General features: G+C 46.0%; 1 protein-coding gene across 1 annotated transcript; it reads left to right on the forward strand.

The window, feature by feature from the left end:
* Positions 1-451: 451 nt before the first annotated feature.
* Positions 452-3931, forward strand: LOC139250319 (probable G-protein coupled receptor 139). The gene is made up of 2 exons (XM_070872807.1): positions 452-473; positions 3018-3931. The coding sequence occupies exons 1-2, from the start codon at positions 452-454 to the stop codon at positions 3929-3931; spliced, it is 936 nt and encodes a 311-aa protein (XP_070728908.1).
* Positions 3932-13289: the final 9358 nt, after the last annotated feature.

Consider the following 13289-nt stretch of genomic DNA (forward strand, 5'->3'; position numbering starts at 1 on the left):
GGGGTGTGAGGTCCTGGTCTTCAATCACTTGCTTCCTCAGGCATCCGAAGGCTGTACTGGCACACTGAAAGCAGTTTTGGACTTTGCCATCAAAGTCTGCCCTTGTTAACAGTAGGCTCCCGAGGTGTGGAAAATGGTCCACATTGTACAGTGTATAGCCCAGTAATCCCGAGTTCACCTAAAGCGGATGGCGAGTTTCCCTGCGCCTATCCCCGCTAATACATTCTGAGTGCCCCATTTACGATTTAATTCACTCGCCATTCACACTTGAAGTCCTCTCGCCCTCACCGGGTTTGGGCTGGGAATGAAAACCCTTGCAGGTTGCTGATCCTGATCCTGACCCCAGTGCACTACCCCTGCTGAAAATACAAGTGCTGGACCTCTGGTCTGAACAATGTTCCATCTCCACACTCCAATGGTATCGGTATGGGAGCTCAGATGGTTCCTAGCTATGCTGCCTTTTCTTGGGATACAAGGAACCTTCGCTGTTCCAATTCTACTCCGGTCCCCTCCTTCAAATATTATACATGTACATTGATGACTGTGTTCGCGCAATTTCCTTTTCTTGCCATGAACTGGAAAATGTCCTATATCGCACAAAGTCATGATCACACATCACCTTACCCCGATGCTCTCTGTCCTACATTGGCTCCCGGTAAAAGAACCCCACGATTTTGAAAATTTGCATCCTTGTTTACAAATCTCTCCATGGCCTTGCACCTCAGTACCACTGTACTCTTTTTTAGCGTCACAACCCCTCAAGATATCTCTGCTCTTCAAATGCTTCCCTCTCGAACATCCCTCATTATACTGCTGAACCATCGGTGGCATTACCTTCAGTTGTTTGGGCCCTCAACTCTGGAATCCCTCCCTGAACATCTAAGCTTCTCTAACCATCTTTCCATTTTAAAGACGCTCCTTAAAATCAACCCTTTTAGCAAGCTTTTGGTCATATGCCTTAATATCTTCTTTTTTGTCTCGTTGTCATATGAATCTGTGTTGTCCTGTTAAAACTGCTTTGAAGCACCTTGGGACGGTTAACTAGTTTAAACGTGCGATATAAATAAAAGTTATTGTTATTATTATTTATAATAATATTAATTATTATAAATATTATTATTAATAATAATTATTATAATTATAATTATGTGATCAAATTTGCTTTAAATTTGCGACACACTCTCTCCTTCTCATGCTCCGTCTATTACTCCCTTCCCTTCCTCAACATCTCTAAGTCCATTTCCGAAGATTGGCTCTCGACCAATGTCAACCACAAAGCGGCCGACTCTGACAGCAAACTTGATTATATGACTTCTCACCCAGCTTGCTGGACGGATTCTATTATAGTCGACAAATGTTGCTGCCTGCGTTTCATTTGTTCCGATGAAGCCACCTCCCACACAAGTGCTTACAACATGTCTTCCTTTTTCTGAGCTGAGGATACCCATCCTCTGTGGTCATGATCCTGTGAGCCTGTAACCTAGCGTGGAGTGGGTAGGAGAGGAGGGGCGAAGCAGAGTCATGGAGACAGTGAAAAGTTGTGTCAATACCTCGGGCTGAGAGGCTACAGTGGTGGGATGGTTCCCCGGTCCCCCACACCCTCTGGTTGATTATCCTTGCTCCCCCCCCACCCCCCCCGTCCCACCGCCCCACTCTGTAATCCTGCTCTATCCACTTACATCTCCTCTGGACTAATTTCCTGTTCCTTTAGTTGTCCCATTTGTCTTCCACCATCATCCCTTTTCTCGTTGAATCACTCCGTCCCATCAAAGACATTCAACTTTGTTCTTTCCACTTCCTACCACAACTTTATCTGCCTCTAACATTGCCTTAAAACTGTTCATCTCTCGCGGATTCCAGTATTGAAGAAAGGTTATCACCTGAAACGTTAACTCTGTTTCTCTCTCCACAGATGCTGCCTGGCATACTGAGTGTTTTTAGCGTACTCTGTATTTTATCAGATTTACAACCGTTTGTATGGGGGTAGTCTAAGCAGAGGGAGAGAGAGAGAGAGCGTGTGGAGCCTTGGGGAAGGAACACCTGCAGCTCCTGGCCCACAACCGGGGCTGTGAAGGCACTTCCATTGTTCCTGAAGCTGTCCTCGGCTCACTTTAGCTGCCGTGTATCCCGAAGCCTGGGAAACACAGCCGACCACAGTTAAACCCGTAAAATAAGTTAAACTCGTAAAATAGTTTAAATCTGAAGCTACCATCCGCATTAGTACATTTAGATTGCCACCCGCCCGCTGGGATTGCTCGGTTCCTTCCCACTGCCCCGTCGCTGCTAAACTCGGAAGCAGTGGCTTGGAGGTAGGTTGGGTTACAGAAACCTAAAAACATAGAAAATAGGTGCAGGATTAGGCCATTCGACCTTTTGAGCCTGCACCGCCATTCAATGAGTTCATGGCTGAATATGCAACTTCAGTATCCCATCCTGCTTTCTCGCCATACCTCTTGTTACCCCCAGTCGTAAGGACTACATCTAACTCCTTTTTGAATATATTTAGTGAATTCGCCTTTCTGTGGTAGAGAATTTCACAGGTTCACCACTCTCTGGATGAAGAAGTGTCTCCTCATCTCGGTCCTAAATGGCTTACCCCTTATCCTTAGACAGTGACCCCTAGTTCTGGACTTCCCCAACATTGGTCACATTCATCCTGCATCTAATCTGTCTAAACCCGTCAGAATTTTATATGTTTCTATGAGATCCCCTCTCATTCTTATGAACTCAAATGAATACAAGCCGAGTTGATCCAGTCTTTCTTGATAGGTCAGTCCCGCCATCCCGGGAATCAGTCTGGTGAACCTTCGCTGCACTCGCTCAATAGCAAGAATGTCCTTCCTCACGTTAGGACTCGACACAATACTCCCGGTTTGGATGATGTACTTTACATGTTGACCCCTGACCCGACGTCCACCCGGCCGTTTTTGAGCTAAATGACAGGTCTTACTGTCTGGGCTCAGTCACCGAGAATGTGTGACCAATAATTGACCGTCTCTTTTCCATTCTGCTTATTACAGTGAATTTAGTGGCGATTGTGATCCTATCCCGGGGAAAGTGCGGACTGTCCACCAGCACCACTCGCTACCTGGTGGCCATGGTAGCGGCGGATCTACTGGTGGTCATCACTGAGGTGATACTGTACCGGATCAGTTGGTATTATTTCCCGTGGTCTTTGCTGCATATCACCCCTGTGTGTACTGTTATGTATGTCCTGGCCCGTGCAGCCACAGACTGTTCTGTCTGGTTCACCGTCACTTTCACCTTTGATCGATTTGTGGCCGTTTGTTGGCAGAAGCTGAAAACCAAATATTGCACCGGGAGAACTGCGGCTGTGGTTCTGGCCACAAGCTGCATTCTGCTCTGTTCAAAAACCATTCCCTTCTACTTTACAATTGAACCTGTATATATAATCGACAATGTTCACTGGTACTGTTCCACAATGCCAGCATATTTTACTGAGCCCGTATGGGTGGGATTTGACTGGTTTGATACGGTTTTAAACCCACTGCTCCCATTCGCTGTTATTTTGTTGCTCAACGCTCTGACAGTCAGACACATTTTAGTGGCCAGTCGAGTCCGTAAAGGACTGAGGGGTGAGAGCAAGGGGGAGAAGGGCAGTGACCCCGAGATGGAGAGCAGGAGGAAGTCTGTAATTTTACTCTTCACCATATCCGGCAGCTTCATACTGCTGTGGCTGGTATATGTTATAGATTTCTTTTATTATAGCATTACAGGAATAATTCCCAGTGATTACAGTGATTCTTTATATAAATTTACACAGGTCGGATTCATACTGCAGAATATAAGTTGCTGCACAAACACATTTATTTGCGGGGTGACCCAGTCCAAGTTCAGAGAGCAGTTGAAGAGCGCAGTGAAATATCCGGTTACCTCAATTTTACAATTAATTAATAAACAGAACGACTGATCGCTGTCCAGAGGCGGGACCCTGTGTTTGCAGTCCAGGAATTTAATATTTAGTAGCAGAATTCCTTCCATTGAATTACACCAGGAATGGCTGGTGATCTGATCATACAGCCAGCGGTGGGGCAAGCACTCTGTGTCGGACAAGGTAATATTTCTGATTGAAAATTCCTACTTGGTCTTTTGGGAAAGTACCACACGAGCATTCTCTCTGAACTCTTCTGCATAGCGTCACTGCAGCTATTTAGTGCAGCTAGACATTGCATCTTCCAGAGTGAGAGGCTCGACAATAGGTAGGCAGGAAGGGCTGAGCTCTAGTTCAGTGGGTTATATTATATAGAACATAGAGCAGAGAATCAGGCTATACGACCGAACCAGTGTGTGCCATTGAGTATGCTCAGCACTAGATTAGAAAGTGAGAAAATGAATGAGGCAGAGGTGCAACGTATGACGTGCAAGACTGAACAGGAGGTCCAGAACGTACACACTCCGCACTTACAGGGAGAATAGGTTGGTTTTACATCGACTTACCAACCACACCTGCATTCGGAAACTGCGCTTCCACAAAGTGGTTATCACTGAACTATAAACATAAGAACATACGAACATAAGGAGTAGGCCATCTAGCCCCTCGAGCCTGCTCCGCCATTCAACAAGATCATGGCTGATTTGGCCGTAGAATCAGCTCCACTTACCCGCCCGCTCCCCATAACCCTTAATTCCCTTATTGGTTAAAATCAATCAATCTGTGATTTGAATACATTCAATGAGCTAGCCTCAACTGCTTTCTTGGGCAGAGAATTCCACAGATTCACAACCCTCTGGGAGAAGAAATTCCGTCTCAACTCGGTTTTAAATAGGCTCTCCCGTATTTTGAGGCTATTCCCCCTAGTTCTAGTCTCCCCGACCAGTGGAAGCAACCTCTCTGCCTCTATCCTGTCGATCCCGTTCATTATTTTAAATGTTTCTCCAATATCACACCTCATCCTTCTGAACTCCAACGAGTAAAGACCCAGTCTACTCAAGCTATCATCGTAAAATCACCCCATCATTTCCGGAATCAGCCTAGTGAATCGTCTCTGTACCCCTATCCAAAGCTAGTGTATCCTTCCTTAAGTAAGGTGACCAAAAACTGCACGCAGTACTCCAGGTGCGGCCTCACCAATACCCTGTAGAGTTGCAGCAGGATCTCCTTTTGTACTCCATCCCTCTCGCAATGAAGATCAACATTACATTCGCCTTCCCGAATCTCTGCTGCACCTGCAAACTAACTTTTTGGGATTTATGCACAAGGACCCCCAGGTCCTTTTGTACCGCAGCATCTTGTAATTTCGCCCCCATTCAAATAATATTCCCTTTTACTGTTTTTTTTCCCAAGGTGGACGAACTCACATTTTCCGACATTGTATTCCATCTGCCAATACATAGCCCATTTGCTTAACCTATCTAAATCTCTTTGCAGCCTCTCTGTGTCCTCTACACAACCCGCTTTCCCACTAATCTTTGTGTCATCTGCAAATGTTGTTACACGACACTCTGTCCTCTCTTCCAGGTCATCTATGTATATTGTATTCGGGTCGCAGTCTGACAGACAACTGTCGTGCCTGTTTCTGTATTCGCGATCCAGTTGGACAGATTGATGGCATGTGTGTAGCTGTATTCATGTACCAGTCGGGCAGGCCTCTGCCCTCCCTGTATCTATATCCGATTCCCAGTGGGACAAAGCCTACTCCTATCTGTATCTCTATTCTCTGTGAATATCCCACCTGTAATTTTGGGGTGGAGCCCTATTGTTTTGGATTCCACTCCAGAGGATATAGTTTTCCTCCAACTGGCCCATCGAATCCCTAATTCGTTTTAGCTATTTCAATTTAATCGAGATCGAATTCCAAAGTGAACGCGAGGGAAGCTAATGCAGTTCTTTAAATCCAACAGCATTATGTTGAATCCCACATGGCCAATATGTTCTATTTTGCCCTTTAGTCGGTGTGCCATTATTTTTCCAACCACCGACGTTAAGCTGTCTGTTCGACAGTGTCCTGGGCATGTTCTATCTCCTTTCTTAAATGTGGGTATTACGTTAGCTATCTGGCTGTGTTCTGTCTGCAAACGTTATCCTATCGAAATGTGTTTCACAGTGCCTCTGTGATCTCTACTTTAAATTGGTTTAAATTGCGCAGATGTAATCCGTCCACAGCCGGTTTTTAAACTCGTTGAGTTTGCTTAGTTTAATTAATAGCTCTCCACTTTTTATTTTAAATGTAATTACCACCTTATTAATCTCATCATCTAATATCGTGTTCACCTGCTATGTCGCCCTGATAAATAACGAAGCAAAGCAATTACTAATTATTTCTGCAATCTCTCTATCGCTGCCTGTCCAATCCTCTGTGGTCATAGTCCCATTTCAACCTTCCTTTTTAATTGATGTACCTGTAAAACATGTGACTATTTTCTTCTTTGTTCCTTGATAATTTCAGGTCACAGTTGCTCTCTGCCTTTCTAATCGTTTTTGACTTCTTTCCTACTCTCTCCATATTCTCCCTTATCATGCTGAATACTGCTGTCCATGGAATTAGTGCATGCCTCTATCCTGAACTGAATTTGTTTCTGCATATCTTTATTCATCATTAGTGCTCTGTATGTTCTTGTTTTTTGCAGAATATCTATTTTCAAGATTTCTGCTGCACAGCGTTTCAAATGTTTCCCTTTCAAATCCTTGTCAAATTTTTCCAATATTGTTCGTCATTTTATTTTCCCCATGTTCTATTCGCAAAGCCAACTTTTCTCCAATCAATTAAACTGGTCTCCGTCATACTTATGGCCATTTCAATTATGAGCTTACAGCACTTTATATTATTAAGCATTGATGTATCCCAACTTTTAGTTCTATAATCTGCTCTGCTTTATTCCCTATTGCGACATCCAATAGCGAACCCTTCCTTGTTGGTGTTCTTATCGATTGGGTTTGAAAGGATTTATGTACGCATTGTGGGAACTCATTACCTCATCCTCTTCCATACCTCTTCTGTCCAATTAATATCGCAGTCATTGAAATTTCACGAGATTATTTTCTGTATCTTTCTACTCATTTCCCTTTGGAACAACCCTAACCTTGTGTTCGATGCTTTGGGTTGGATTTTACACTTTTGTGCAGATAGCCCAAAAATGCGGGTTATCTCCAGCGTGGGCGTTAACAAAGTGTTTTGAGATCTCAAGATACTGGCCTGTTCTCAACGTTCTCACAATCTCCACTTTTGTGCATATCGCCCCAAAAATGGGCGTAATTTCCGGCGTGGGCGTTAACAAAGCGTATTGAGATCACGGGATACTCGCCTATTCTCAAATTCCTTCGAACTTCTACTTTTGTGCTTATCGCCCCAAAAATGGACCTAATTTCCAGCGTGAGCGTTAACAAAGTGTTTTGAGATCGCGGGATACTCGCCTATTCTCAAAGTCCTTAGAGCCTCCACTTTTGTGCTTATCACACCAAAAATGGGCCTAATTTCCGGCGTGGGCGTTAACAAAGCGTTTTGAGATCGCGGGATACTCGCCTATTCTCAAAGTCCTTAGAACCTCCACTTTTGTGCTTATCGCCCCAAAAATGGGCCTAATTTCCGGCGTGGGCGTTAACAAAGTGTTTTCAGATTGCCGGCTTCTCGTCCATTCCCAAAACACCCTAGTTTACTTTTTAGAAAGTGTCCGTTACAGCCGGCGAATTCAACTTTTTTTGACCTTCTGCGTAAAGTGTGGCCGTTCTTCGCAACGGCATGGCAACACTTTGGTTCCTGCGGATCTGGAAGTCAAGGGTCATAGATACATAAACGGAAGAGGACTTAGGGAGAGAGGGTGCTCTGAGGGACTGAAGGCGTGTCTGGGTGTCGTGTGACTGCTTTGGGAGGAGGGAAGGAGACTTTGGAGCTTCACAGCAAGTAGGGAAAAATAACCTAGTAGCCGCCAGCCACATATTTGCCGCAATTTGGCCGATAATGGAGAGTCAGGAGGAGGCATCACACCACGCTTTGGATTCTGATGCTAGAGATAACAGTGAGTTGGGAGAGGAACACATTGGAGGTACAAAAGAGCCAGGTGGTCCTCGGACGAGGCAAATACCTCGCTCCTGGAGGAGGTCCAGTTACGCTGGGGTGATTTGAAACATGGTGGGGATAGGAAGCCCACTCCAAAGGATATGGACTGAAATAGCACAGTTTGTGTCGCTGGCTACCAACAAGGTTTGTGACTGCAACCAATGCCACAACCGAGAGAACGACCTTGTGCGATGTGCAAGATTAATAGCAAATTGATTTAGATTTACTTATTATTAATATAATTGGATTTGTAACAGCCATGAATGACTCTCATCAGGCGAAGTGGATGCTATGAGGCTGCAGAGTGACTTGGACAGGTTAGGTGAGTGGGCAAATGCATGGCAGATGCAATATAATGTGGATAAATGTAAGGTTGTCCACTTTGGTGGTAAAAACAGAGAGACAGACTATTATCTGAATGGCGACAGATTAGGAAAAGGGGAGGTGCAACGCGACATTGGTGTCATGGCACATCAGTCATTGAAGGTTGGCATGCAGGTACAGCAGGCGGAGAAGGCGGCAAATGGCATGTTGGCCTTCATAGCGAGGGGATATAAGTACGGGGCAGGCATATGTTATTACAGTCGTACAGGGCCTTGGCGAAGCCACACCTGGAGTATTGTGTACAGTTCTGGTCTCCTAACTTGAGGAAGGACATTCTTCCTATTGAGGGAGTGCAGCGAAGCTTCACCAGACTGATTCTCGGGATGGCGGGACTGACCTATCAAGAAATACTTGACCAACTGGACTTGTATTCATTGGAGTTCAACAGAATGAGAGGAGATCTCAGAGAAACGTTTAAAATTCTGACGGGTTTGGACAGGTTAGATGCAGGAAGAATGTTCCCAATGTTGGGGAAGTCCAGCACCAGGGGTCCCAGTCTAAGGATAAGTGGTAAGCCATTTAGGACCGAGATGAGGAGAAACTTCTTGACCCAGAGAGTGGTGAACCTGTGGAATTCTCAACCACACGAAGTTGTTGTGGCCAATTCATTAAATGTATGCAAAAAGGAGATAGATGTAGTCCTTACTACTAGGGGGATCAAGGGGTATGGCGAGAAAGCAGGAATGGGGTACTTAAGTTGCATGTTCTGCTATGAACTCATTGAATGACGGCGCAGGCTCGAAGTGCTGAATGGCCTACTCCTGCACCTATTTTCTATGTTTCTATATTTTTATGTTTCTATCACATAAATTCTTTCACTTTTCCGGGAATGTTTTCCTCAAAGCCTGCGGTCACGGTTTCAATCGTTAGGTCGTGAAAGATAATTATCATAATAATCCTGATTGCATCTGTTGATTATGTGTTGTATCAGTCTCTGTGACAAGACCGAGCAATGATATCATGCAATGTTCTCTTGCCTTGTCGTCCAGTCAACTTTTACTGAGGAAGCACTCGAATACGAGGTCTGTGCTGAGGTTAACGGGTGTGGGGCCCACCAGCCCTCTGCGACATCACTGAGAAGGAGAGGCGTGTGCTCGCACTCGTGCGAAAGCACCCGCAAACAGCCACGGACGCATTTGCTGAACCTGAAGTGAGAAAAGCTTACGCCATTGAGTGATGTGAATTCAATGGAGGCCTCAACCCACTCATATCCGGACAATCGCATGTGATAGATGGTTTCTCAAATTATCATCGAAATAATGATGTACGAAAGAAAATTATTGCAATACCAATGTGTTGGTGGTCATGAAATGTGATGTCCGCGATGACTTTGAGTGCGGTGGTGTTTTTGACGTGTATACGCTGTGTGTAGCGCTGGACTCAAGTTGCGAGCCGAGCCACCCCTTTCTCCTCTCAGAAACTCATTTGTGTATTGTAGCTCAGCCAGCAGCATGGCCCCAAGCTAGATCCTGGAGTGTACAAGATGGGGGTTGTGGCATATGTGTCGTAGGATGAACCGACTACATCTGGTGCCGAGGAGCTGCGATTGTCGCCCATCAATCCGCTGAATCTGTTCTCCATGGATTAGAGTGAAGGTATCGAGGAACATGCATCGTCACAAGTCACAAGGCCAGCTAGTGGTCCTCCCATCTGGCCACTCTGAAGTTACCTTGCCCAAACTCCTCCATTAGTCCCCAGGACATCACGGAAGCGCCAAGTCTGTCCCGCGTGCAGCAACTGACAGCGACGAGAAAGTACGTTTGTCCAGGAAGACTGGAGACATTGGTGACCAGCTCATCGAAGCATTGGGTGTGATGTCCCGACAGCTGGCCACAATGAACAGATGGCGGAGACCCAGGATGCGATAGCCAGGAACATCTCTCTCGCCTTCTCTCTCTCTCGCTCTCTCTCATCTTTTCGCTCTGTCTCTCTCTCACCTTCTCTCTCTCTCTCTTCTTCTCTTTCGCTCTCTCTCTCTCACTCTCTCTCTCTCTCTTGCCCTCTCTCTATCTGCCTCTGTCTCTCTCTCACTCGCGTTCCCCCTCTCCCTTCTCTCTCCCGCCCTCTCTCTCTCTCTCTCGCCTTCTATCTCTCTCTCTCCCACCTTCTCTCTCTCCCTCTCTCTTGCGTTTTCTCTTAATCTCTCTCTCTCTCTCCTGCGTTCTCTCTCTCTCGCTCTCTCTCACTTTCTCTCTCTCTCTCTCGCCTTATCTCTCTCGCTCTCGCCTTATTTCCTTCTCTTACCTTCTCCCTCTCTATCTCTTGCCTTCTCCCTCTCTCTCTCTCTGTCTCTCCCTCTCTTTCTCTCGCCTTCTCTTTCACTCTCTTTCTCTCACTCTCTCTCTCTCTTGCCCTCTCTCTCTCTCTTTCTCTGTCTCTCTCTCTCTCTGTCTCTGTCTCTCTCTCTCTCTCTCTCTCTCTCTCTGTCTCTCTCTCTCTCTCTCCCTCTCTCTCCCGCCTTCTCTCTCTCTCGATCTCTTCGCCTTTTCTCTCTCCACCCCTAGTCTCTGCGCCCACACTGCCAAAGACGGATGAGAGCCAGGACCAAGATGCTGCTTCTGCATCAGAGATGTACGCTCCCACGCCCCCACTCCCGGACCCGTGCAATGACCACATCTGCCTCCAGCCCCCCAATGAGGAAGCGCCTGAGGAGCTCCACGGCCAATCTCCGTGTAGCGAGGAAGGTAAGCGCTAGAAGTTGTGAGATGAAGGTTCTGTGGGTGAGCTGCATTTCAGCTTGTGATGGCTGTATGATATCTCCATCTGGGTGGATGCAATTTGATGTATTGTATGGGGGTCCTCGACCCCCCTCCTGGTTCCCCTTTATATTCTGTGTTGCTGGAGAGATTGATCATTTCTTTGCTGACAATCGTGGACAAAGTGGGGTCTGGGCTGGGGTTGGGTGTTATTGCAAGTGATAGAAACATGGAAACATGGAAAATAGGTGCATCATTAGGCCATTCGGCCCTTCGAGCCTGCACGACCATTCAATGAGTTCATGGCTGAACATGCAACTTCACGACCTCATTCCTGTTTTCTCAGCATACCCCTTGATCCCCCGAGTAGTAAGGACTTCATCTAACTACTTTTTGAATATATTTAGTGAATTGGCATCAACAACTTCGTCTGGTGGTGAGTTCCACAGGTTCACCACTCTCTGGGTGAAGAAGTTTCTCCTTATCTCGGTCCTAAATTTCTTACTCCTTATCCTTCGACTGTGTCCCATGGTTGTGGACTTCCCCAACATTGGGAACATTATTCCTGCATCTAACCTGTCCAAACCCGTCAGAAATTTAAACGTTTCTATGAGGTCCCCTCTCATTCTTCTGAACTCCAGTGAATACAAGCCCAGTTGTTCCAGTCTTTTGTGATAGGTCATTCCCGCCATCACGGGAATCAGTCTGGTGAACCTTCGCTGCACTCCCTCAACAGCAATAATGTCCTTCCTGAAGTTATGAGACCAAAACTGAGCACAATACTCCAGATGTGGCCTCACCAAGGCCCTATACAACTGTAGAAAATCCTCCCTGCCCCTTACTCAAATCCCCACGCTATGAAGGCCAACATGCCATTTGCCTTCTTAACCGTCTGCTGTACCTGCATGGCAACCTTCAATGACTGATGTACCATGACACCCAGGTTTCGTTGCATCTTCCCTTTTCCTAATCTGTCCCCATTCAGATAATAGTCTGTCTCTCTGTTTTGTACCATCAAAGTGGATAACCTCACATTTAACCACATTATACTGCATCTAACATGCATTTACCCGCTCACCTAACCTATCCAATCAATCTGCAGCCTCGCAGCATCCTCCTCGCAGCTGACACTGCCACCCAACTTAGTGTCAACCGCAAATTTGGAGATACTTCATTTAATCCCCTCGTCTAAATCATTAATGTACAAAGTAAACAGCTGTGGCCCCAGCACTGATCCCTGCGCTACCCCACTAGTCACTGCCTGCCATTCTGAAAAGTACCCATTTACTCCCACTCATTGCTTCCTGTCTGCCAACCAGTTCTCAATCCACGTCAGCACACTACCCCCAATCCCATGTGCTTTAAAATTGCACGTTAATTATGATTTCAGACCCATGTTGTTACAAATCGTATTTTCTTACACGTAACCTTGAAGCGCATTGCCGCAGATAGCTTCACCATTAAACACTGTGCAGTAAATGTAAACCCCAACAGTCCAGAGACTGAAAATATGTCTGTTGTGATGTCCACGTCAACTGAGTCGAACTCCGGAGTCAAAGGAAAATGCTCAATTTCAGGCAGAAACTCCGCTCAAGTTCAGGCAGCCCTTTGAATGAGAGAGCTGTGATTGGAAAAACGCCAGCCACACCGCTGGCGTTGGTTCAGAAATGTTACACCCATTGTGGGCGTTTTTTTCTGCAAGCGATATTGCGGGCGGGATGTCTGCGAGGTGAGGGAAACTGAGAGCCGCCGATCTCCTGGGCATTACTTCCCCCAAACGTGCTCTTTACGAACTATAAAATAGCGTTAAGAGCGAACCTGGGCGTTAAATCGTTGTGGAAAGTCACGCTCGGGCGATATTACGGCCGCTGATTTTGCTCAATCTGCCCTAACAAAGTTGGCGGGCTGCAATATTTTGTCCCGGCGTTATGCACATGGCTAAAGCACACGCAACGCTTGGCGATAACTTCTTGAAAAATGCCCCCTCGGTTTCCATTTTGTTTACAAATGGGCGAAATCTGGGCGTTATATATCATTTCAGCGATAAAATGGGCGTTGAAGATGCACAAAAGGTTTTTACTCGTCTGCTTTTTTGAAAACGGGCGTTAGCGTGACTGATACCATATGAGTATTTAGTTTATATCGCTCTCATCTTATGCTGTCGAGTGTAGCTGTCCTTACACTGACATGGCAA

Source organism: Pristiophorus japonicus, unplaced genomic scaffold, assembly GCF_044704955.1.
Source record: "Pristiophorus japonicus isolate sPriJap1 unplaced genomic scaffold, sPriJap1.hap1 HAP1_SCAFFOLD_37, whole genome shotgun sequence".
NCBI classification, from domain to species: Eukaryota; Metazoa; Chordata; class Chondrichthyes; family Pristiophoridae; genus Pristiophorus; species Pristiophorus japonicus.

Bases quoted from the DNA above. Each gene is read 5' to 3' on its own strand.
- LOC139250319 (XM_070872807.1), top strand. From the start codon at position 452: ATGCTGCCTTTTCTTGGGATAC. The intron at 474-3,017 runs AAGGAACCTTCG...TTCTGCTTATTA, and splicing joins GCTGCCTTTTCTTGGGATAC to CAGTGAATTTAGTGGCGATT.